This window comes from Podarcis gaigeae, assembly GCF_964106915.1.
Source record: "Podarcis gaigeae genome assembly, chromosome: 1".
In the NCBI taxonomy this organism is placed as follows: Eukaryota; Metazoa; Chordata; class Lepidosauria; order Squamata; family Lacertidae; genus Podarcis; species Podarcis gaigeae.
The window spans coordinates 46178235-46204033 of record NC_139678.1 but is presented as its reverse complement, the minus strand read 5'-3'; the positions used below and the strand labels follow the sequence as shown (position 1 = coordinate 46204033).

At 44.4% G+C, this 25799-nt stretch overlaps 1 protein-coding gene across 7 annotated transcripts in view; it reads left to right on the top strand.

The window, feature by feature from the left end:
* The window catches only part of RGS6 (regulator of G protein signaling 6), a 210572-nt gene extending 196935 nt beyond the window's left edge, over nucleotides 1-13637 (top strand). For 3 of the 7 annotated variants that reach the window (XM_083747316.1, XM_083747317.1, XM_083747318.1), the window contains 2 exons: nucleotides 487-540; nucleotides 3695-8622. In XM_083747316.1, coding sequence (XP_083603442.1) covers nucleotides 487-540; nucleotides 3695-3982 — 342 coding nt within the window. In that variant the 3' untranslated portion in view covers nucleotides 3983-8622. Of the gene's footprint in view, nucleotides 1-486; nucleotides 546-3694; nucleotides 8623-11448 lie in introns of those variants that run through there. The other 4 variants (XR_014566293.1, XM_083747320.1, XM_083747319.1 and 1 more) reach the window with 3 other exon arrangements.
* The last annotated feature ends 12162 nt before the right edge of the window (nucleotides 13638-25799 follow it).

Sequence of the window (25799 nt, the reverse complement as noted above, 5' to 3'; positions counted from 1 at the left end):
GTTTTAGTACCATATTGGTTCATTTTATAAAACCAATTAGCCTATCCTGAATGGTAGGAGACCATCGTGTGCTGATTGGGAAAGTTTAGGCTCTATCCTGAACCACAGAAGGGAAAGCTCAGGGATTGATTGATTGATTGATTGATTGATTGATTGAATTATTGAAAAGACAGATGCAGAATGCATCATTACGTATCTTTCTCTTGAGCTATGTAAGTTTGGACTAGAGCTACCTCCAGAGCCGCATTTTAAGCACGGAACACAAGATACTTCCCAATGGGAGAAGTTACCAGAATATTACAATACAAAAGTTAGTTGCTTTGCTCTTGCAAATTGTAGCTGCCATGTTTTGAGATGTTTTATCTTTCTTCTTTTCTTTTGCTAATGTTTTTAGATCAAAATTTAAGCTGAAGGGATTCTTTTTCTTTTCTTTTCTTTTCTTTTTCAGTAGTTTTTCCTTCCTAACTTTTTTTTCCCCTTCTAAAGCCCGAGAATGAGCAAGGTCGTAGAACTTCTCTAGAAAAGTTCACTCGCAGCGTGGTAAGTTCATTTTGCTTTTGCTTTTCTTTCTTTTCCCCACCTTCTCTTCAGCATTTTCTTTTATTTCAGAAATTATTTTATTAAATTTTACACCTCCTGTGTAGTTTACTCCTATACAATAAAAAGGTAGAATTTCATGATATGCAGATTTCGGCCAGTGATGGTACCCCAGTCTAACGTAAGCAGAATGCTCCCCACAAGGCTCTAGGTTTAAGAGATGTTTAATGAACTTGTTTCAAACCAGTTGCCCAATAAAGGACAACTTACAATTTTCATTCATAAAAGCGCATGCAGATTCTGAACTCAGGCTCAAAAATCCATTACAGTTCTGTTGATCTAACATGGGCCTCTAAAATATCTTGGAATGGTCAGCTATGATTGAATAATGTCAGCTATCCTATGCAAAGATGCGTGAGACTAGTTCCATGAGCCTGATAGTATTTCATTAAAAAGTACTTTTTCCTCATGCAGCAGCACATGGCAAATTGCTTTTGAAACGGAAGAGAGCTTTAAAAGTAATTTGTGATGTGCCTTTAGTGGTTGGCAATTCAAAGAAGAAGAAGAGGACAAAATAAATCCAGACTAGCAAAAGTGTGAGCTTAAGCTGCTCTTTGAACCTGGCTGTAGAATAGAATGTATAACATTTCCTCAACCATTCATGAGAACCATAAGAAGAGCCCTGCAGGATCCAACAAAGGCCTATCTTGTCCAACATTCTGTGACCAACCACAAGCTTCTGAGCGTGATAGCCCTCTCGAGAGCCAGTGTGGTGTAGTGGTTAAGAGCGGTAGTCTCGTAATCTGGTGAACCGGGTTCGCGTCTCCGCTCCTCCACATGCAGCTGCTGGGTGACCTTGGGCCAGTCACACTTCTCTGAAGTCTCTCAGCCCCGCTCACCTCACAGAGTGTTTGTTGTGGGGGAGAAAGGGAAAGGAGAATGTTAGCCGCTTTGAGACTCCTTTGGGTAGTGATAAAGCGGGATATCAAATCCAAACTCCTCCTCCTCCTCCTCCTGCTGTCATTCCCCAGAAACAGATACTCATGCTTGCCTCTGATCCTGGATGTAGCATACAGCCATCATGACTAGTAGCCAACGACAAACTTATCCTCCATGTAATCCCCTTCCAAAGGCGTGTAAGCTAGAGGCTACTAAGTCTTCTCTTTTCAGCCACCTAAGTGGAAGACCTTAGGTGGATCAGAGGTGGATCTTGAGGTCGAAGTCTGAAGCTTCTTTCATTCACACCAGCAACCACTAATTTCCTTTTATCTTTTTTGACCACATGGGCTTCATACTCAGGTATGAATGCATGAGTGAAAAAGAAGCAAAGTGGGAACCTGTGCCAAGTTCCTATTGCTGTTCCACAATTTCACTGCCTGGATATTATTCTATGGAGAAGTCCTCGCTACATTATGAATCACAGAGGACTTAACAGCAACCCCACATCTGTTTTCAATTTAGGCTACACATACTGTTTCCCATTTCCCCAAACAGTAGAAAGTTCCAGGGACAGCTGCTGTAGTATCGTATTCTTTAGAAGGGAGAGAATGCTGGAGGTGATTGTCGATTTCTGAACTATGTGTTTATTTACAAATACACCAACTGACTGTGGAGGAAGGAGACAAACACCCAGACAGCTAGAGCAAGCCTTTAAACCAGCTTCCGTTTCCCAAAAGCAAATAGGAGGCCTTGAAAACCCACCAGCCAGTTGCAGAGATACTCAGAGGAATTTTATCTCCACTATCTGCATCCTAGCTGCCTCACTTTCCAGTCCCCTTGCAAGCAAGTGACGTGTGTCCTTGCTAGTAATCAACCACCCAAAGCCATTGAAGAAACATCTTGTAAGTCATTACTCTCCATACAGGAAAAATATTTAGCTGTGAGCTAAATAGGGGGAAATAATTTTCTGATTTGATAGCCATTACAGTTACAGCTGTGTTCTTTCATTGCCAGATTTCCCTTGAAATTAGCAAAGATGATGCAGCTGAACGATAACGAAAAACATTTGTACTCCTTTGGTTCTCTTTGGTGCCCTAGTGGGCTTCTGCCTTCTAACTTGCCTTCACGATCCTCTCCCTCATTTGCCCACATGGCTGCTCAGCCTGTTGGCTGTGGAGGTGTACAGTATGTGGCCTTGTTTGCACCTACCCAGGATGTGCTTAGGCAGCACCACAAAATCATTGCTGACCTAAAGGGGGTCCCCAAGGCCAGTCAGATTAAATGGCAGCTTGGAGCAAATGAAGCTGACGGCAGTAAAGACAACAAAGAAAATAGTCCTGAGAAGAACACACCAAAACATGGAAAACACTTTTCAATAAACTTTTGGAAGCATGAATAAGGCAAGCAGTTCCATCTTAGTCCTAATGATGATGATGATGATGATGATGATGATGATGATGATGATAATTTATTATTTATACCTCGCCCATCTGGCTGGGCTTCCCCAGCCACTCTGGGCGGCTTCCAAAAAAATATTAAAATACTATAATACATCAAACATTAAAAGCTTCCCTAAATTAGCTGCCCTAATTGCTTTCTAATTGCAAATGCCACCATGTGAAACAGGGAGGGGGAAGCTGTGGCCCCCCCAGATGTTGCTGGTCTACATCTTCCCATCTTCCCTAACCATCAGCCATGCTGGCTGTCTAACAAGGTTTCCATCTCAGTTGTAGAATAATGGATAAGGCTCCTTGTTTACATTCCCTCCTTTTTTATTTCTACTGAGGACAGAACTACACAATATATGTTCTTCCTTTTTTTAAAAAAAAATTGCTCTCCCTCACATCCCACCACCTTTTGTGTCATGCAGCCACTGAGGTTGCCATTTGAAGGGAAAGGTTGGTATGGGAAGAATGTGACTTCTGCTTTCCTGCTGAAAAATCACACATACCCTGAAGTTGTTCCTACCCTTGACGGAAAAAATATATGTCTGTCTTCCCCTTCAAATCTCAGCTTCAGTGGATAACAGTGTTCAAAAAAAGAGTAGAAATGGCCACAACGAACCTGTTCCATGAGATTTGAGCTTGGCTGTCTGTCTCTTAATAGAAGTCTTCTGAACTTTAGTGTGGAACGTCCGTGGTTCAGGCAGGTGACCCTTTGGATTCTTGCCTTTTCTTTCTTCAGCTAGCTTTTAATGCATCTTCGATTTCCACCACAGCCTTTCTGCACAGCAGCAAAGAAGCAGATTCAGAAATGGGTTCCAGAAACCAAACTGCTTTTCATGCACGCACAGAAAAAAAAGAGTATTTCTTTTTCTAAGCTCGGTTGGTACTGTAGTGACTATGACATTAAAAACATAGATGCTAAATCAGAACAAAGACCTATCTGGTCCAGAATCCCATTGCCCACTGTGGCCATCAAAAGCCTACAGGAAGCCCCTGAACATGATGTGAAGTTTATCCTATTGTCTATCCTGAATCTTCTAGCATTCATGTTAATTGGATGACCTCATGTTGTAGTATTACTGGGGGGGGGGGGGACACTCCCTATCCATGTTCTCTGTACCATGCATAATTTTCTGCACCACTCTCATCTCCCCTCCTTACCTTTTTTCCCTCCAAGACTAAGATGGACCATCTCTTTCCTCCTTGATAATTGCCCTTTGATTGACCCGTGATGGCAGTGTATCCTGCCTTGCAAACCCATCCCACTTCACTGGCTGGGGGGCAATGGCAGCACTGGGGAAATCCCACTGGAAGCTTCTCTGAGAAGCTGTTTCAGCATCCCATGCACTGAGGACCCCAGGAAATGGTGCCCGAGTCCTTAGTTCAGATGTCAGTCACTCTGGACTGGGATACTGCCCAGAGTCTTGTCTCTCCTACACAGAATATGTGAGGTTTGTTACTTTTTCTCTCTGATCCTGCATGTTGAAGGGACAAATGCCTCCTACAGCCAAAACGCATTTTGCAAGGATTAGCTTTTCTTTTCTAATGAACCACTGCCAGCGCCTCACCATGGCTGAAGGGCATTTAAAACTAAATAGCTCTATCTTGTTTAAGAACCATTGCTGGCTCCTAAGAAAGGCTTTGAATGTTTGCTCACCAGGAAAGCTTCCCAAACGGCATGAAACAGACTCATGTACACTCGATTGCTTTGAATGCAAAAAGGAATGTACTAAATAGTGTCTTTCAGTTTTTCTGTTATTTTATATATGCAGTGTAATGGATTTTCAAATCAGTAGTGGGTGCATATAATCAGGACTGGAGGAAAGTGCTGAAGGCACTTTAGTATTAATATTTTCTTTACTGACCCTGGTGAGTTTGAGCAATCACACCTGACATGCAGTTAACACGCAGCAGTTCATTTAATTGGGGTGGTGGAGAAGGAGCTGGGGAAACAAGGAAAACTGCAGCTTCCTTGGGGTGTCACAAAAGATCTGGGCCCAAAGTACAACAGCACAGGCTTCTACATTTACCGGCCAACAGGAGGCCTGCACAGTTTCAAGACTGTGTTTGGCCTTCTTCTCAGGGTCTTTCCCACAGAACTACCTTGCCTAGCAACAATCCCAGGGCTACCTGTTTCCAGATCACTAGACTGACTCTTATTCGTCTCCAAGTCCCCACTGGGGCTTCCACAGGCCCCACAGAGCTGCTCTCAGGCTGCAGCCCTTTTTCTGTCTTTCTCTGCTTTCCCACCTTCTAGGTCATGGCAGGAGGTGCTGGGAAATGTATCCCCAAACTTGTGAGGACAGTGGCGGGGGGGGGGGGGGCTGACATTGCACATGTGATGTCATGCACATTGGGAGGAGCCAGGGGCGGAGCCAAATGCAGTGGCCACATGACTCAATGGCTGGCAGCTCCTCCTCTGACTCCTCTTGGCACCATCAGCAGCTTCAACCCTCCTTCCCCTCTGCGGCAGGAGAAGGAGAAAGAAGAAGCCGGCTGCTCCAGGCATGCCACATTTGGTGATTGGCGGGCCCTGGCTCCACTCCCCAAAATATAGGGGGAGGCCAGAAGGGCCGGGTCCCTAGGGGCCAGTGCCCCTGCTCCACAGTCCTACAATTCAGGAGGAAAACTGCATACAAAACTGTTATATTAGGAGAAATACACACTAAAACAATGGCAGAAGCATTTGCAAAGTGATGCAGAAAGGTGGTGAGCTGAAGATTGGGGAAATGAGAAACTGGGGGGAAACCCAAACTGATAGGTTCATCCATCCCTTACTGCAACAGACTTAATGTTTCACGGAGGTCTTGCATGCAAAAGTTAGGAGTTGAGAGCTGTGTGTCTCTCCGTGCCCTGATCTTTGTAACCCCTCTAGATAAGCACAGTGTGATTTTCATCAGGACACTACAAGAAAGGGGGGAAGACGTGAAGCTGGCACAGTTTTAGTCTCATGTAGCAGAGGCATCAAAACAGTGTTTACATTGCACAAGTAAGTTGGATGTTCTCCATCATGCCTGCAAGTACACCTGTAATACTAATATGAAGAGCTGCCCTTAAGGGAGGACACACAACGAGGCTGTTTTTCAATGGCAGAGGGGACAGCTGTGTCTGCATGCTTGGTAGGCAGCACACCAGGTAGCAGGGGTGGCTAACCTGTGGCACTCCAGATGTTGGAGTTATGATCCTATCATCTCTTGACAGCCATTGGTCTTGCTGGCTGGGGGACAGTTTTCATAAAAAATGTGGAGGGCCCCAGGTTAGCCATTCCTGACATACAGTCATTGCATTTGTCATAGTGACTGTGCATGTACACCATCAGGAAATTTACCTTAGATGCAGCTGGAAATGAAAGGATCGGGCAGTCAGATAGTTACTGTGCAATCTCCGGGCGCCAATAGGGTAAGTGTGACATGCCTGTACTTAGTGAGCTGACATTTGTACATCCAGATTGTGATTCTTCATCTAGGTAAACGTTTAATTTCCATGGAAATAGTATTCAAGACATATGCTTTTGACTTTTTAAGAAAGAGAATCTATATAAGGCTTCGTTTTTATGTTGTTACCCATTATTTGTTATATGCATGCTAAATCGATTCTTCTTTTGATCTCTTTTCATGTGAATTTATCTGTGTAGATTTTATGTTCTCTTGACATTACTTTTCTTTACTGTTGCTTTTTTTAAAAAAAATAACTTACTTGAGCATTTAACTTTGTTTCTTTTCCTAATTTATGTTACCCTTCTTATGTTTATGATGTGTGTATCATTTCTCCCCCAGCAAATGCTAATAAAAGGCCGCTTATAAAAGGATACGGTCCTTAAGATCTTTAAAAGAATTATGCATTGAAAACACATGGAGATTTTGGGGGTGTCCTATGAAAAATCCTGGTTCAATAAGAAATGGTTATGCATGCCCTGTGTTTTTAAAGATTTGTTGTCAATGCAGATTCTGAGAGGCCCAATGCACCACATGGCCTGAATTAAGGAATATTGTAGCTGTAGATATAAGCCCGCAAAAACACAGCCTCTTTATTTCCCTGTATTGTCATTGTGGGAAAAGTTTAACGTCTCTCAAGAGGCTGGGTGCCTTCTGGATAGCTGAGAGGAATCTAATATTCAGTGTGAGTGGAGTTGATCAATTGGGTGGGGGGGAGTTATTAGTATAATACTTTTTGCTCTCCGCAGCACTGGTTGAAGTACAGGAGACATCGTGTGCTGTCAATGCAAGTTGCTATGTGGCCTCCTGCCTGAGGAGATGTTAAGAGTCATCATGCCCCTCACAGCCGTTTCCCAGGGTATTGAAGAATAGCAGTGTTGGAAGAGTTCCTCTTGTGGATCAGAAGTGGTTAAGTAGCAGGAAGCAGAGAGCAGGAATAAATGGACAGTTTTCCCAGTCCAGGGATGTAGAACGTGGAATCCCCCCCACAAGGATTGGTCATGAGACCTGTGCTATTTAACTTGAGTCATGAAAATTAATATATATTGTGAAGATCTCCAAAAGGACCTCTCCTAACTGAGTCAATGGGTGGTAAAATGGCAAATGCAATTTAGTGAAAACAAGTATAAATCTATGCATGCCGGGGGAATCTTAATTTCACACATGCTCATGGTGACATGATAGGCATTTATCAAATTATGGATGTTCATGGATGTGGAGCTTGCCTTCTTGGTAGTACGCTGTCCACTCATGCCTGTATGCATGAGTTTAGGTCCTCTAAGAGTTTGGGCCTGTCGCTGGTTCCTTTTAGTGGCTATACCATGCTTCCTTTCAGCAGGACCAAGGAGGGCTGAGTAATTCATGTTGGCAATTGGAGTTTGATGTATTATAGGATGACACTCTGATTCCCCTCGCCAAATATAAGACCCAGTGGATAGACACCACCAGTGCATGAGACTGTGGACGAGTCAGCTGATCACAAGAAATTAAACCTGTTCAGTCATTTTAAATTTCTGGGGATTTAATATAAGTTTTTTATTCTGTGTGGTGCATATTTGAGAGCCATTTTGAGACGAAGATAATTTTTTTAAAACAGGATATAATTTTAAAAAAACAAATAAAATAAAACCTGGGGCAAGGAGGAAGGCACATAGCTCACAGCTGCTTTCAGAAAGTCAAGTCGCTATTCCAGGATTTCAAAGTCCAGCATCCTGCCTGACACACAAAGACTGAGGCTGCCAATAGTCATGTAACAACTCTTTGAAAGCTTCCTCCATTGAGGCCTGTAGTCAGATGGGGAAGCACATCCCCTACATCTTGCCAACACAGTTGAGCTCAATGTTACCACCCTGCTGCTGTAGCTGCTTAGAAATAAGAGGAAGCAGGGAGATGCTGAAGTTAATGTTCCAAAAGGGGCTAAATTAGTCTACGTATTACAGAAGACATTTCTGCTCTACCTTTGACCTTCAGTTTAACTTTGATGCTGTGCTAAGCACCGTTGAGACAGTTCAGTGTTTGAGAAGTTAACTAACAAATGAGATTGTTCCTCTTCTCATTTCTTCCTCTTCTGTGAGAACCCATTTCTATGAATATCTGGAGGTTTCAGGAATAGCATTCCCCTTGTGATTAGAGGCACCACACAACTGTGCTTTTTAAACCCTGCAATCTAGCTCCTGGGAAGGAAAGGCAAGTCAGTTGCTCATCTCGTCCTCAGAGAAAGCCCCCAAAATATTCCTACCAGAGGCAGAGTGGCAATTGGCTACACTTGCCTCAAAAGTCAAGGTGGATAGTAAAAAGGTAAAGGGACCCCTGACCATTAGGTCCAGTCGTGACTGACTCTGGGGTTGCAGCACTCATCTCACTTTATTGGCCAAGGGAGCTGGCATACAGCTTCCGGGTCATTTGGCCAGCATGACTAAGCCACTTCTGGCGAACCAGAGCAGCGCACGGAAACGCCGTTTACCTTCCCGCCGGAGCGGTACCTATTTATCTACTTGCACTTTGAAATGCTTTTGAACTGCTAGGTTGGCAGGAGCAGGAACAGAGCAATGGGAGCTCACCCCTTCGCGGGGATTCGAACCACCGACCTTCTGATCGGCAAGTCCTAGGCTCTGTGGTTTAACCCACAGCAGCATCCGTGTCCCAAAGGCGGATAGTACCAAAGGCCTAAATATTTTGACACCTGTGGCAGAAAATTATACAGGTACCTCTCACTGGGAGCAAAAATACAACAATAATAAAATAGCTTATAATTTGCTGCCCTTTTATGAAATCCAAAGCCAGGAGCCAGAGACTCTCTAGGGATAAAGTTAGCCCTGGCAGACCTACCTTCAGCTTCCTTCAGGACCCTGAAAATAACAATGGTACTGGAATCATAATCAGGAGAGGATGCTCATTCCAGGTGTCTAAAGACAACTTTATCAGACAGGGCATGGGCAACATCAGGGAGGCCTCTGCCATAGAGTGCTCCTACATGCACACAGATTAGGTGTTTGTTTGCTTGCTTGCTTGCTTGCTTGCTTGCTTGCTTGCTTGCTTGCTTGCTTGTTATAATCCAGTCAGATTCATTTAGATTAGGAATAGCCAATGAATGTCCTCTAGATGCTGTTGGATTGCAACACCAAAGCACCATGGATGATGGAAGTTATAATCCAACAACCTCTGGAGGACATTACAGAATCTACTCTTCATTTAGATGGGTAACCAACCAGAGGTGTCTGGATAAAGGAACTTTATAAATAGTGGCAGAGTTGAAATCATGGATGCCTCCTCCCTCTTTTTGATAGCTCCCAAGAAGCTTAAATTGCAATCCTATATCTATTTACCTGTGAGTGAACTCTACTGAACACATTGAGATTTATTTCTGAGGCGGCGCACATCTAATTGTTCTGTTAGAGAGGCAAAAGCCACATGGGAGTAGCTAGGATTTATATTGGGGGGGGGGGCAATATAGAACTGAGCTATCTGAGACGTGATTAGTCAGTTATTTTTATTTATTTACTTGATTGGGAGGGGCAGGTGCCCCCCTCCCTGCCTTCCCTTGGCTAGGCCCATGAAAAGTCTTTCTCAGCTTCAAATGGGTGCAAGAAGTTCAGGAGGAGGGGAAATTTTGTGTGCCCTCCAAACAACAGTACGTTGGTCCACACAGATAGCTGTGGGCAGAACTTCCACATTCAGTTCGCAACTAGATCTAGTGATTGCAAGCAAATGAGGAAAAGAAGACTATGAGTTAAACTACAGAAATGAATGATAAAGCATGTTATGGATTTTTCTGATCAGGGTGAACATTACCTACTGTATTCTGAGAAATCTGTTGCATTCTTGTGGCACACATTCTGTTATTTTGCATACACCACTGGCTGCATAAACAAAGCTAAAAAGTAAAAGAAACAGCCGTAATTTGCATTACAACCTCAGAATAGTAGCTCTGGGAAGAATGCCTTGAGATAACTCTGGAATTTTATCATGTGGATGCCCAGGTAGGTACTTGTTGTGGAATTACACGATCATGCAGCTTTAAAGTATATCACATAATTTCAAATGTCAACTGTTCATCAATTTTGAACATGTGGGGTACTTTGGTATGAAAGTGTTTGGTTTACCTTCCAGTTGGGGCTTGGCCAGTATCTATGTATGCAGGATTGGGATGCAAATGTAATATAAATTGGGCATAAGCTTATTGAATCAAGGAATTCAGAGAAAAGAGGAATTTCAACATCAGTAGGTTGGAAAGAGTATCTCTTCTCAACCAAGGGAAGGACTAACGGTTGCCAATAAGGGTTAAATATAAACATCTTTGTGCTTGTTGCTTAAGCAGCCATCAATTAGATGAATATGGTGCTGCTCAGCAAAATAGCCTTGGATTTTTTGTGAAACATTATACACTTGCCATTTCAAACGATGCAAAAACACACTTGCGCACATACAGGCACAACCAGATTGCCCTGAGCATCTGGGCAAAGCTGAGAACAGTTCTAATGTATTTGTAAGTGTATGGCAGGACTCTTTGCCGCATGAGTACAACAAAGCCAGGATTAAACAGGAGGCTTATTTTGCAGCCAAGTAGGACCCTTTGGCAGGGGAAAAATGTGGTGGGATTAACTATACTTACCTAGCCTGCTCTACCAGCTGGGATGTGCTCAGCGACCAGCTCTCCAGCCGTCCTTGCAACTATTTGAAGTGTGCTGAATCAGCAAGTTTGGCACCTGGGGTTTTTATCACCTGAAAGAGCCACAGCATAAGAAAGGTGTCCTCCCAACCCCCATACAGCCCATCTGGTGCCATCCTGATCTACAGCTTCTATCAGGACCAGCCAGCATGGCCATCTGGCTGGAACCGATGGGAGATGTAGTCCCAAACATGAGGTCACCTTGGCCTTGCTAGGTGGAGCTGATGGGAGTTGTGGTTAAAACATCTGGTGGGCCCTAGGTTGATGAAGGAGGCTTCTGAACTATCACTGCCTTTCCTTTCCTGTCTGGTCACTGTGCTGACCTCCCAATCCCTGTGCAATCTGGCCTGTTTTCCTGAGTAACTGGGATATATTCACATCCTTGGCTTTCTTCCTTCCCTCTCCCTTTTGTTTGTTCCTCCAGGGGAAGTCACTGGCAGGCAAGCGCCTCACAGGCTTGATGCAATCTTCTTGACAGCATCGTCTCAGCAAGCGGTCGCTGGCATCTCCGAAAGACAGCTGCACTCACTCAACCTCCTCCACGGCGGAAATATCATTTGGGGGCAAATGGGTCACTGTGTGTGTGCGTGTCTGTGTGTGTGTGTACGGCTGGGAGTGCAAACGAGATGGGAAGAGAAAGAGACGGAAGGGAGCACAGGGAAGGCGAAGGAAACCACGAGGGAGAGCCTGGCCCACCCGGAGGTTCCTCTTTTCATAGTTTACATCAACACTTTTCTACTTGTACAGCTTTGTAATGGCACTGAGTTCAATCAAGATAATTCTCTGTTTCTCGCTTGATTTCAGAGGAGCACAACTTGCTGTATGCAGGATGCCAACTTAGGCAGAGATGGTTGGGGGGGGGACTGACTATGGGTGTCATTTAATGTAGGGGCCCTAAGAGAAATCTTGATAAAGATTTGGTTGAGATCCGTATTCGCAATGCAGGCACTTTCTCACACTCATGTCTCCTCTTGCTGCTGCTGCATGTGTACAGGCAAAAATATCCATCTTCTGCATATCTTGGTAGCCCTGGCGTTAATTCTCCCTAGCCATGGATAATGGCTATTGCTGACTTGACAGTAACTTCTCAGATCTAGAATCCTTTGCGAAACCTGAAGAGGTTTTTTCCTCCGCCTGAGAGAATGGTACGCAATACATGTGTTGCCATCCTTGAGTGGAAATGCAGATTAAAGTAGGCAAAGAGGAATCAGAGCAAGAGGAAAGGGTGGTCCAAAATACCTTACTCCGTCGCCACAGAAAGAGCTCTTGCTGATCTTGCCACATGTCCCCTTTCATACAACCGTTCGGGTCCAGTAAAATAATAATTGAAAGTTCCCTAAGGATGGGAGGAAGAATTCAGTTTTACCACGATGAGATAGTAGACATATTATCATCCACTTTTTAAATAATGGTTTTAAAAGTGCTTTTTAGCTTCTTCACTCACTGTCAGTAATATCCGTCCAAAAATATATTTTGGGGTCCTCAGCTGCATAGAAAGGGGCAAAGCTACTGACTGCCAGCTCAGGATTTGGTCCATAAAGCCAGACTCTAAGCTTCCTGTGAGGGATCTGATTTCAGCAGAGTTGCTTTGCATTTTGCACAAGTAAAAAATGTTGGCCCTGCTTCTTGGGCGATATGATCAAAATGTTATGCCAGGCCTGCACAGCTTGTGTAGCCCAAGCTTATAGGTTGGCCTGCCAAGTGTTTGGCAGTCTGTCTGTTGTTGCTTTGCAGTTCCAGGAAGGCAGCAAACATGGATGGTTTTCTGAACCCCTCACTATCTGTTGCACACGGCCAGTGGGCTGCATTCAAGTTTGTTGTATCACAAGTTGTGCTGGCCTGCTTTATGCACACATTCTGTAAAAAACACCATATTTGAAGAGGTGATACTGGGTTGGGAAAGAAGTCTTTGTTGTGTGGTTGCACTTTCTGCATACTTCTTCCCATTTTGTCTGTCTCACAATTTAGTCACACAGAGTAAGCCAAGCTGATGGGAGAATTCGAGACATCTCCCTGCGCTTGTAGGAAGAAAAAGACCCTGTTAGGGTTATTTATTCATTCCTGGACAACTAAGTCGCAAATAAGTCTCTTTTGTAGAGAAAGGGAGAAATCAGTCTACAACACTTTGGCTTGGAGGTGAATGGCTTTTTGCTCAATGTAATGGCATTTGAACGTCTCTCACAATGTGGCAATAAGTGAGGATGGCTTGAAACTGTGTGATAACTCAGCTAGGTATGGAAATAATACGGCTGATTTCTCAGAATTGTTCTCAATGCTCTGAGAAATGGGAGCACAGGGGAACTAGCTAAAAAAAAATAGTAAAAGGAGACAAAGTACTACTTTAAGTGTAAACTAAAACAAGTTTAATCTGATTTGGACCTGTTTAGCATCATAATGATGATCTAAAGCAGTCTTCTCCAGTACTTGGTCTCTGTCTGTTGTTGGACTCCAACTCCCATCATCCCTAAGCATTGTGGCCAATGCTGAGACATCTGGTTCAATAACATCTGGGGACCTAAGGCTGAGGAAGGATAGTCTAAGTAGTCTTGATATTTTTGTGTTAAAAATATTTCATAATACCTATATTCATAAAAATCTTCTTTCCACTTTAAATGCACATTAAGCTCTTTTCTTGGCAGTAGATGGATATATCTCTAATCATGAATTCTTAGTGTGGTGGGGAAAACATTCCTGTCCGCCTTCTGGTACAAAAAGGCAATGTGGGTAATTTTCTGTCAGACATTGCACTACTGGTTCTTAGATGGACAAGTTTACAAGACGGATTCTTAGATGGACAAGTTTACAAGATGGATCCAGTACACAGCACATTGCAAAATAACAGTGCCCCAAGGAGTGTACAGAGTGTACAATCTAAATTTATCGACAAGTGGGACAATAAAGGGTAGAGAGGAAGATGGAATCTGAGGGGAAACAAAGGAAGAACCACTTAGAACAAGAGGAGTCAACCTAGAATCATAGAATCATAGAGTTGGAAGAGACCACAAGGGCCATCGAGTCCAACCCCCTGCCAAGCAGGAAACACCATCAGAGCACTCCTGACATATGGTTGTCAAGCCTCTGCTTAAAGACCTCCAAAGAAGGAGACTCCACCACACTCCTTGGCAGCAAATTCCACTGTCGAACAGCTCTTACTGTCAGGAAGTTCTTCCTAATGTTTAGGTGGAATCTTCTTTCTTGTAGTTTGGATCCATTGCTCCGTGTCCGCTTCTCTGGAGCAGCAGAAAACAGCCTTTCTCCCTCCTCTATGTGACATCCTTTTATATATTTGAACATGGCTATCATATCACCCCTTAACCTCCTCTTCTCCAGGCTAAACATGCCCAGCTCCCTTAGCCGTTCCTCATAAGGCATTGTTTCCAGGCCTTTGACCATTTTGATTGCCCTCCTCTGGACACGTTCCAGTTTGTCAGTGTCCTTCTTGAACTGTGGTGCCCAGAACTGGACACAGTACTGCAAGTGAGGTCTGACCAGAGCAGAATACAGTGGCACTATTACTTCCCTTGATCTAGATGCTATACTCCTATTGATGCAGCCCAGAATTGCATTGGCTTTTTTAGCTGCCGCGTCACACTGTTGGCTCATGTCAAGTTTGTGGTCAACCAAGACTCCTAGATCCTTTTCACATGTACTGCTCTCAAGCCAGGTGTCACCCATCTTGTATTTGTGCCTCTCATTTTTTTTTTGCCCAAGTGCAATACTTTACATTTCTCCCTGTTAAAATTCATCTTGTTTGTTTTGGCCCAGTTCTCTAATCTGTCAAGGTCGTTTTGAAGTGTGATCCTGTCCTCTGGGGTGTTAGCCACCCCTCCCAGTTTGGTGTCATCTGCAAATTTGATCAGGATGCCCTTGAGTCCATCATCCAAGTCGTTGATAAAGATGTTGAATAAGACCGGGCCCAAGACAGAACCCTGTGGCACCCCACTAGTCACTCTTCTCCAGGATGAAGAGGAACCATTGATGAACCCCCTTTGGGTTCGGTCAGTCAGCCAGTTACAAGCCTGAGTTCATTCTGTGCTTTAGCTTTTCTGACTTTGTGTCTACACGTGCTGGCTATTTGTTTGAATTCCTCTTTGGTGGTTTCCCCCCTTTTCCATTTTTTGTACACATCCTTTTTTAATCTTAACTCAGTTAAAAGTTCTTTAGATAGCCACCCTGGCTTCTTTAGGCACCTTCCATGTTTCCGTCTCATTGGTATTGCCTGAAGTTGTGCTTTTACTATCTCCCTCTTAACAAACTCCCAGACATCATGAACTCCCTTTCCTTTTAGTATTACTGTCCATGGGATCTCACCCAGCACTTCCCTAAGTTTTATGAAGTCAGCTTCATGAAGTCAAGAAATTGAGTCCTAGTATGCTTAGCTGCTCCTTTCCGCTGTATAGTAAACTTCAGAAGAGCATGATCACTCGCGCCTAATGATCCTTCCATTTCTACCCCACTAACCAGGTCATCAACATTGGTTAGGACCAGATCTAAAATGGCTGTTCCTCTTGTTGCTTCTCCCACTTTCTGGACAATGAAGTTGTCTGCAAGGCCAGTGAGGAATCTGTTTGACCTTATGCTCTTGGCTGAGTTTGACATCCAACAAATATCCGGGTAATTGAAGTCCCCCATTACTACTATCTCCCTTCCTTTTGCATGCTTGGCCATCTGTTCCAGGAAGGCATCATCTATGTCCTCCGTTTGGCTTGGGGATCTATAGTAAACTCCCACAATGAGGTCACTGTTATTCTTCTCTCCCTTAATTTTGACCCAAATGCTCTCACTTTGGCTTTGAGGTTCTAAATCTTGGATCTCTTCACAGGTATACACATCCCTGACATATAACGCCACTCCTCCTCCTTTCTTGTCTGGTCTGTTTCTCTGAAATAGATTGTATCCCTCCATTATTACATTCCAATCGTGGGACTTATCTCACCAGGTTTCAGTGATGCCTATTATGTCATATTTAGTTTGCTGTACCAAGAGCTCAAGCTCATCTTGTTTATTTCCCATGCTTTGCGCATTGGTGTACAGACATTGAAGTCCATTAATCATTCCCCCGTGTCTCTTATTTAAGGATTTTTTCCTCCCACCACTGAACACATTTGGACCAGGAACACATTTCAAATCCTGAGAGAATGTTGTGGGTGCCAGTCACAAAACTGCTGTTGTTAGGGCATGGCATAACTCAAAATGGCTGCCATGGTTGTGGCATAATGCACTTGCTGCCACTTGCCCCCACACCACCCCCGGGGCAACCTCATGCTGGTCCTGATTGTAGAGCTCATACAATACTGATTTTTTCACACTCCCATTTCTCCTCTGTTTACCAAAGTACATCTCTCTCCCTTCCTCATAGACAATACCATTCAAACTCCCCACCCCTCTTTCTTTCTTTCTTTCTTTCTTTCTTTCTTTCTTTCTTTCTTTGACCAAGTGCATCTTTCTCACACACAGACTACACATAAACACAGAACACACATATATTCATATTTCTCTTTCTTTCTTTCTTTCTTTCTTTCTCTCTCTCTCTCTCTCTCTCTCTCTCTCTCTCACACACACACACACACACACACACACCCATACCTGAGCAGCAGCACCCTACATTCAGTCAAGAGAGCCTTATGCTATGCAATACCTGTTGTTTAGGCATTTAAATGTGCTTATTCTGCATATTCGGTTCAGCGCAAGGTCGGAGAGCATTCCTAGCACAACAAATAAAGTTCAGTGTGATCTGATCCTGATTTCACTACACTGGTGACCAAAATGTCTGCCTTCTGTGTAGAGAGATATATGTCTAGTAATAGTTTGTTTTCTAATGAAATTTCTGTTAAAGCAAAAGACAAAGCATGAGACACATTTGCTATTTGAAAAATCTGAACCATTTATTTTGAACCACATCCTCTCTTTATCTGTCTTCCCCACTCCTCAACCACAGTGATATTTAGATACACGTCCTTCCTCAGCTTAGATATTTCCCCATTTCCCATTCTTTCTCATGCATATTCATGCTATATTATTATTTTAAAACATTCCACTGGATATCACAGCTGGGCTCTTATGTGCCTGGTGAATGCCAGAAACTTCACCATTCCCACAGTAAATTTGCAAATCCTGCCCCCACATTCCCATCCATGCTCTACGCAAAGCTGTTTTCAGAGACATGCCTTATCATCTTATTTTGTCTATCAAAGCTTCTGTATCCTTTGTGCAACCCCTGAAACAGTGGCTGTGGAATGCGGAGGGAGAAACTAATGTGCTTCCATGTCGCACCAGGTGCAGAGAATGGCCACTAGATGTGCCCTCACACAAAATATTAGGTGATTTGGGTTCTGCTAAGGCATAACATCTGCAGGAACTCAACAAAAGCTAAATGCACTTTGGTAAGATTAATTTGGTAAATTCCAGCTAGGGCAAAAATCACATTGGCAGATGGTCCTACATCATTGTAGCGATGAGTTACTCAACTAGAGAACAACAAAAAGCTTCCAATATATCCCTTAATTGTCAGGTATCATGAAATACTGCGATATGTAAAGTGGTGTCAAGTCATAAGGGGGCCCTATATGATGGTGTAATTCGTCTCCGTTTGATTGAGAGTCTTAACCGAAGACACTTACCTAGGTTTTCTTCCATCCAGTTAAAGAAGGAAGGACAGAACTCCATTCATCAAAGTATCAGATAATAGATATCAGTGGCCAAGAGGTGAACCTTTCATGTCTGCCCATATTGGAGGCTTATAGGCTCATCTTTTGCAAGATTGCTCTGGTTGCCTTGTGTGCCCATGAGTAATGCATCCCATTATGCAACAGCATGGCCTTTCGTGGAATAAGCCACTATTATGGAAGCTGTATGTGATGCTCAGCCCTGAAAGCTTCATCATCTTGCCTTGAGATCACCTTGAGCATCACACAACGCTCCTGTTTTCTGTGATTAGCCATCTTGTCATTTGGGATGTTGCAAGGGCAGGTGCTCAACTGAGTTTATGTCAGATTGAGTTTAAACCAATTCATGCATGCAAGGCTGAAGGAAGAAACATTTTGTTTTTGAGGTTCAGTTGAACATGGGTCAGTTTCCATTTCCATATCAAAACTTTCCTTTTTAATAAGGCGGGTCATTGCTTAAAAGTAGACAACCTGACCAGGGACTTCACAGTTCCTCTTGAAAGGCTGGGCAGCTTTTTTCAGTATGTACCTTTAGGGCGTACAGGGAAGTAGACAATTGGGGTTATAGGGCAGTTTTCACCAACCAACCTGGCACCTTCCAGAGGTTTTAGCCTACAGTTTCAATCAGACATGACAAGCATGTCTATGGTGTCTGGGGCCAATGGGAGTTGTAGTCAAAATTTCTGAAGGCACCATTTTGATAAAAGTTGCTGTAGAGCTTCCTTAGACTCATCCTTTTATGGCTCTATGGCCTCTTGGTTTTTTCCAGAGAGATGCCCCTCCCCCCCAAAAAAAAACCTGGAAGAAAACAATGCTAATATTAGCTGTAAATAACCAATCGTGGTATTTATAAACTAGCTAGAAAATGGGGTTAGGCACAGGATGCTTCCTGCAATGCATCTTGTTGAGGCCTCATAACTCTTCGGCTCAGGCACCATATTTCTGCCCTCATTCAGGAGAGAAATTATGTACGCACAGGTAGGTCCCCTTCCTACTAGAATCACACCTGGGACTCATTGCAATATAAATCAACTGATTGAACCAGTGGCCAGTTGCCCCACAATGAGGATACAGCCACTGCTCCCTGATTAATTACTGTCTTCTCAGCAGGAAGGAATTTTAATGATCAATCTCTACATGGCTTTGTTGGCGCCACAAGATGTTGGGGGCTAACAAGCCGGAGTGGATAATGGTTTTGTGCCCTCCTCTTTGACTTTCTCTGAACGCCTCCGTAGTCATAGTCAGATGAGAGAGTGCTACTCTAGATGGGCCTGTTGGTCTGAGCTAGCCTTTCCTGTTGATTGGAGAATGAAAGAGGCAGTATAAAATGGTATCGCTTACTAGACTTTGTGTTTTCATTATTTATTTATGTATTGATTAAATTTGTATACTGCCCTTCATCTGTAGATCTCAGGACGGTTCACAGCATAAAAACACAATATACATAATTAAAGCAACAACAAAACAATACCTCCCCCTTAAATTGCTTAAAAAATTTTAAAGTGCTTAAATTGAACCTTTGGAGAGTCCTCTTCAAGGATGCAGAGCAAGAAAATAATAATAATTTAGGACTTCTAGGACTGCACCAATTCAGGCTGCAGGTGGTCGATTGTACATTTGAATGTTTCCTTGCATCAAAAGTATTTCTGCCTGTGGTAAGCTAATACGCCAGGGAGACCATTCTAGCCTAATCCTCTCCTTGGCATCCTAGTTTTCTATTTGGGGGAGCATTCAGCCATGCACTCCTCCCACCTGTGATCTGAAATGGTCCAGCCCTACAGCACAGGCAGTATTACTGTTCACATTGTTGCTCAAGGGCTTCTTGCCCCGCTTGCTTTTCTTTTGTGATTTTCTGCACAGGGTTGTCTAGCTCTTCTCCAAACGCTGCTCCCATAGTTTTGCGGGAAGCGCCAGAGCTACCTAGCAGCGACCTTGGAGCTGACAGCCTCCCGGTCCAGCAGTGCAGAGGAAAATGGTGCCAGTGAACAATTGGGGCTGTCAGCGTCGGGCACAGAAATTTGCAGACAAAATTTACCCTCTGGCTACTTCAGGCAGGAGAGCCTCAGGCCAGCTGGAATGCACCAAAACACAGCTGCGCCTCCCACCCCAAGCAACTGGGCGGCGTGCCTGCTGCTTTTGGACTGCAGAGAGGAGCAAATGTGTGCAGCGATAGCACATCCTGCACAGCAGAGCAGCTGTGCTCTCTACCTACCTTCTGGAGGTAATTCAGCTCTTATCAACATGATTTGGGCATCCTTCGACAAAAGCATATAATATTACAAAAGGCGGGTGGGGGAGTAAAATATTTAATACAAGGGTTTTTATGTAATTGTGTAGCTCTTCAAGCAGCTAAAATGGTTGATACTCAAATTTACCCCTTTGGCCTTTTGCAATCCCGGGCAGGATCTCATTATCCTTGCCTCACTCTTTGATTCCAAGCACATCCCTCAGAACTCCTGCCGGTTATTCTGCTGGCAGCAAAAAGACTAATCTCTTTCTGTTTCAGTCGCCCAGAAAGTAGCAGGTTAGTGCAACCATGAAATCCTTTGGATAACTCCAAACACGTCCAGCAATGCTGCAGATGTCAAAGATGCGGGAAGGTCCGCTTTCCATACACCTTTTGCAGAGACACAGTTATCCAAGCTCAGCAGTCGTGCTCTGCTTGACTCCCTTCTTAAAGCATCCATCCCCTCTTGCCTTGTGGCACCTATTCTGAAAGAGGTGAAACCTCCACCTTTTGTGATGTAGCTGTGGCACTCATGCCACATCTACATGGCTCTTATTTAGGGGGGAGCAGGATGTGCCATTCAGTATACCAGGTCAAAGAGCTGCTGGAGGCAGTGGTCTCCAGCAGTACCAATGTACACACACAGAGAGAGAGAGAGAGAGACCTAGGCCACTTGGGGATTATACAGGATGCATAGCTGACTGAGGGCACTGAAGTATCCTGAGATGTATGATTGTGCTTTTCAGGGGCATTTCTGTGCCTCCAGCTCTACCTACGATGCTTAACCAGGAATGTGGTCCATGGGAAAATGCCCAGTACTAATTCACTCACTTCACTTTCAGCTCCTGTGCTGCAAAACTGCTCCACGCACAGCTGCCTCAGCCACGACTGTGTCTGTGGTGAGTTTCTTTCCACTCACAGCGGTTCTTGGAGCAAAGCCCTTGGAGTCCCCTTGTAATAATACCCAGCCATGATTGCATGCATATGGAACTGGCCAGGGCAGGGGCTTTGGGGCAGCAATCCAGAGCCCCAAAATGAGAAGGAGGGTCCCCAAAATACAGCAGGGTGGGTTTATCACACATTGAAGAAATGTGTGTTATCTATAGAATGCCCTCCACATGAACAGTAGGTCCAGAGTCTAAAATGACCACAGGCTCTGAGAGCCAATGAGTAGCATGGCTTGGCTGACAGTTTTGTTTCCATTGCCATCCAAGATTGCCTATGACACTTGTCCCAAGGGGACCATCCTATTCCGTAACGTTTCAGCTTCCAGAATCTTCCTCTCCTCATTCCTCCATGGAAAACGAGTGTTGGCCTCCCATGGGTCTGTTACATTGCCAGCAGGAAGGTAGGACACCCTGACTCTGGCGCTAACCTTTTCTTAAAGGGCAGCTTGCTCTGTTGGTGAAATGCTCTTGGGGTTTGGCAGTTTCTCTCTCATGTTGAACATAAATCTGCAGGCCTGTAACTTAAACTCACATTTCTCTGCTCCTATCCCAAACAATGTTCCTCCTGAATAATTATTCCCCTTCTGCTTTCTGACATCCTTTAAAACATTTATAAACAGGGAGCCTGCTGTCTCTCTTAGGATCCTCTTTCTGTGGACTGAATACAAGCAGTTTCTTTAATAGCCTCCCCCCTCCCCCGCAACACACACCTTGCTCTGAATAGAGATGCTCTTTTAATCTTGGAAGAGGCATTCCCTATTCTTTCTGAGGCCAGGAAGGGTGTCTTTTTGGAAATGGCACCTGTTTTAATCAGTACTACAGTCATACCTCGGGTTACAAATGCTTCAGGTTGTGTTTTTTCAGGTTACGGACACGCCGAAGCCCGGAAGTACCAAAACAGGTTACTTCTGGGTTTCGGTGGGCGTGCACACGCAGAAGCACTAAATTGCGCTTTGCGCATGTGCAGAAGCGCCAAATCGCAACCCGCGCGTGCACAGACGTGGTGCTGTGGGTTGCGAACGCTGCGGGTTGCAAACGTGCCTCCCGCATGGATCACATTCGCAACCCGTGCGTCCACTGTATGCTAAAACCTTTTTTTTAAAAGTAAATTTACTGCCCAATTAATCAGAGCCTTTTTTTTTTAATAGGTTGATTCAACACATTTGGATCAATGTGGTTTTTTCTTTAACCAAGTCATCTGATTCATGAATCTGTTAACTTGCACTCTGCTTTGGAAATGGAGCAGGATAACTTGTCTGGTTCTCTTCATGCTTCCAGCCCCATCACTCATTTCTGCGGCTGGAAGTATCCTTCATAGCCATGGCAACCCATGGCAAACACTTCTCCCATCATCTTACATGGTGGAAAGCACCATAGAAAGCAAAGGAACATCTCAAGCCAAACATGCAAAGCTGCCTTTGTTATTGATCAGGCCAGATTGCATGGTTTTTATTTCTGTGTAGGAAATTCCACAGTCAGAATCTGTAACTAATTAGCTGCAGCTCTGAGAGAGTGAAGAACTTAGGTGGAAGGGAGAGTGAAACTTAAATGATTCCCTTGCTCCGAGCCCAGTTGTGTATGCCTCACTTTCATTGGAGAACAATAGCAACCTTTCCCCTACTACTTCCCAGTCATTGTTAAACAGATACCCTACGTTGGGGGAAGCCAACATGGTGCCTCCCAGATGTTGATGGACTCCCAACTCCCATAATCTTTGGGCCTTATGGGAGTTGAAGTCCACCAACATCTGGAGAGCACGGCATTGGCTACCCCTGCCCTCTGTAGACCCGTGTGCCTTACTCAACATGATGAAAATGTCCATGGAGGACACAGAGGGCCACAGCTTCTTTTTCACAGTTTTCCGAGGCTGAACTCCATCAGCTGAGCAATCTGCATGACTAGGGAAGGCTAAATCTAGTGAAGTGGTCATGCAATTGCTTGGTCATAGCCCCCACCTCCCCACTGCTTCAGTGTTGACAATGCCAACCCCAGCCTTAAGCCTCAGCTCTCAACCCCATTTCTGCTTGCTTTCATGTGAGTCGTGCATATGAGTTCTGGGCTGCACTTGTGAATACACAAATACTTCTCTTGATGCTGATGACTTAGGGAAGCTTAGAGCCAAGTTGGGCACGTGTCTTAAATATCTCTGGTTCTTGTCAGTGTTGCAGTCATTTTGCCTGGTGATCCTGCACTGCTCACTCACCACCCAAAGTCACATGGAATTAAGTTAATGGATGGACTCAATTTGACAACACATAGACAATGCATTACCCCAGTCTCACCAAGTATCTAATTGCTAGGCCTTTTGTTTGCTCTTGTTGTGTCAAACAGGATGATTGATTTGGCCAGACAGGAAGATAACATGCAGAAGTCTCAATAGCCTATCTGGATCCCTTCCTTTGGGCCTGATGAATCTACACCTAGCTATTAAGCATTTAACTCCTTTCTTTGGTGTCCACTGCATCCTGTCTCCCATCATCAGTCTCAAAGGCTATCTATTAGTGATTCACAAATGGTAAACAGGGTTCTATACAAAACCAGAGAAATACATTCCCCCCCCCAACTAGGACCAAAGGATTTGCGGCTAAAATAGGAGGTGCAGATGAGTTGCCTTAATCAAGAAATTGCAATGTACTGTATACTTTTTCCTTTATATCTAATGATAGACAATGAATGTCTTGATAGTTCTTGCATTCTACTGCTTACCCACTGAGGTTACTCTTGAAATTTCCTCTTCAGTCATGGATCATTCTTCCTACTGCAGCTCCCTTGATGCCCATAGCTCAGTTTCCTCTGATATCACAGTAGGCTGGCTTGTGTTGTTCTTGCAAACCCTAGCTCTAAGGTTACAAGCCTAGCTGTGGCATAAAAGGACTGTGTGGAGCTCTGAGAGGCCACATCTATCGAACCAGCTGATTCGCTATTGCAAAAGGTGTGTTGCAACCTTGGGATAAGGCAGCTGATTGGTTATGGGGAGCAAGTAACCCTGCAAGTGTGAATTATGAGTTCCTTAAGCAGCTTCTGATCAATTAAACAGTGCAAGTGTTGTATTTACACCATGGGTTTTCTCATGACACCTGCTGTTTGGCAATTATTGAGGCTTATGTCTATAGATTGACCCAGCCCTTCTTTTTCATGCAGTGTCTCATAGCGTTCCAGCCACTACACTTAGGGGACAAACTGTTTGAGGCGCACAGTATTACGAACAGGGAAAACTGCCTTATACTGCATTGGACCATTGGCCCGTCTCCCCCAGCACCATCTACACTGACTAGTAGCAGCTATCTAAAATGAGTTTCAGGCAGGGGGTTTCCCAGCCCTACCTGGAGATGCAAGATTGAACCTGGGGGCTTCTCTCCTTTCCACCAGTGTAGGGGGGAAACGGGGGGAGGCATAGGTCAGTGGCAGCGCATCTGCTTTGAGTGCAGAATGCCCAAAGTTCAATATCTGGTGTCTTCAGGTAGGGCTGGGAGAAAACTTTGAAATCCCAGAGAGCTGCTGTCCGTTAGTGCACACAATACTAAGCCAGGTGGAACAATGGTCTGATCAATTGAAGGCAGCTTCCTAAGTGTGGGTGCAGAATGTGTGCCCTGCAGGTTCAGAAAGCCTGAATATCAAGAAATCCCATATTTTTGGTGGTAGAAATTTGTATGCAAGGAGGCCAAGTCAGTTATACAGTGGTACCTCAGGTTAAGTACTTAATTCGTTCCAGAGGTCTGTACTTAACCTGAAACTGTTCTTAACCTGAAGCACCACTTTAGCTAATGGGGCCTCCCGCTGCCACCGCGCCGCCGGAGCACGATTTCTGTTCTCATCCTGAAGCAAAGTTCTTAACCTGAAGCACTATTTCTGGGTTAGCGGAGTCTGTAACCTGAAGCGTATGTAACCTGAGGTACCACGGTATGAGCCGCTACCTTTCATTTTTCTGGTGTTCTATTGCTAAGAAATTCCCGTCTGCCTATTCTCTAGTCCCCCCCCCCCCCAGGATTGTCAAGGGCACACTTTTGCATTGTCGGGTGGACTCCAACTGGGGAGCCACCTTTGAAAGCCTTCCCCACTTCCTTAAGAGCCAAGCAAGCTCTGTCAATACACGCCTTTTGGCTCCCAGTCAAAGGAGGTGGGGTAATAGCACTCCTGGTGGCTCTGCAGGCAGCTCATGTGACAAGGCTCCTGCCTCTCCCTCTCCTCAAGGAAAGTGTTTCCAGAAATGCAGCTGTGTTACTATATTAAGGTGTCCCCACCTGCCTTTGTTTCTAGGCCATCCCAAGCCAAGCTGCAGGGCGAAAGCAGAACATAATGGGGGGGGGGGGAGAGTCTAGCAGCACCATATAAAGACAGACATTTGAGCTTTCCCTTTGCATGGTTTGTGACATGATGGATTTCCCCTTCCGGGAAGACAGTTGAGTATTAAATAGAGCTGGCAAAGGCTGCATTAGAAAAATTCCCTTTCCCATCACTTCCATGGCATCCTGGAGGATAAATGAGGCCAATGGCTGGCTGCACTGCTCTTGCAGACCCTCAGAATAGCCAGCGTCTTTTGTTTTGCTGCACTCTTATTCCAAGCAATTGAAATCACGGTGGTGGCTTGCCTCTTTTCTTTGAATCCCCTGTCCTTTGTTTTCAAGCATTTGCTTTACTAAAAAGAACCTCCTGTTTTAAGTCAGATTTAACTACTCTACCCGCCTTGTGTAAGCTATTCGCACGTTCCAAAATTTATTTAGGAACTAGTCTAGTAATGGTTGAGCATAATGCATGTGGAAAAAATCTGTTCTACAGCAGCAAGAAGCACAGCTGGTTAGCTGAAGCCTGCCCTTCCACAAAAACACCCTGCCAAAAATGTGTCAAGAAGGCCAAAAGGATATATAGCATGGGAAGTGCAGAATCAGTTTGCTTCCTAGCAAAGTTTTAACTGGACATCAAAATTGTGTGGTCGTTT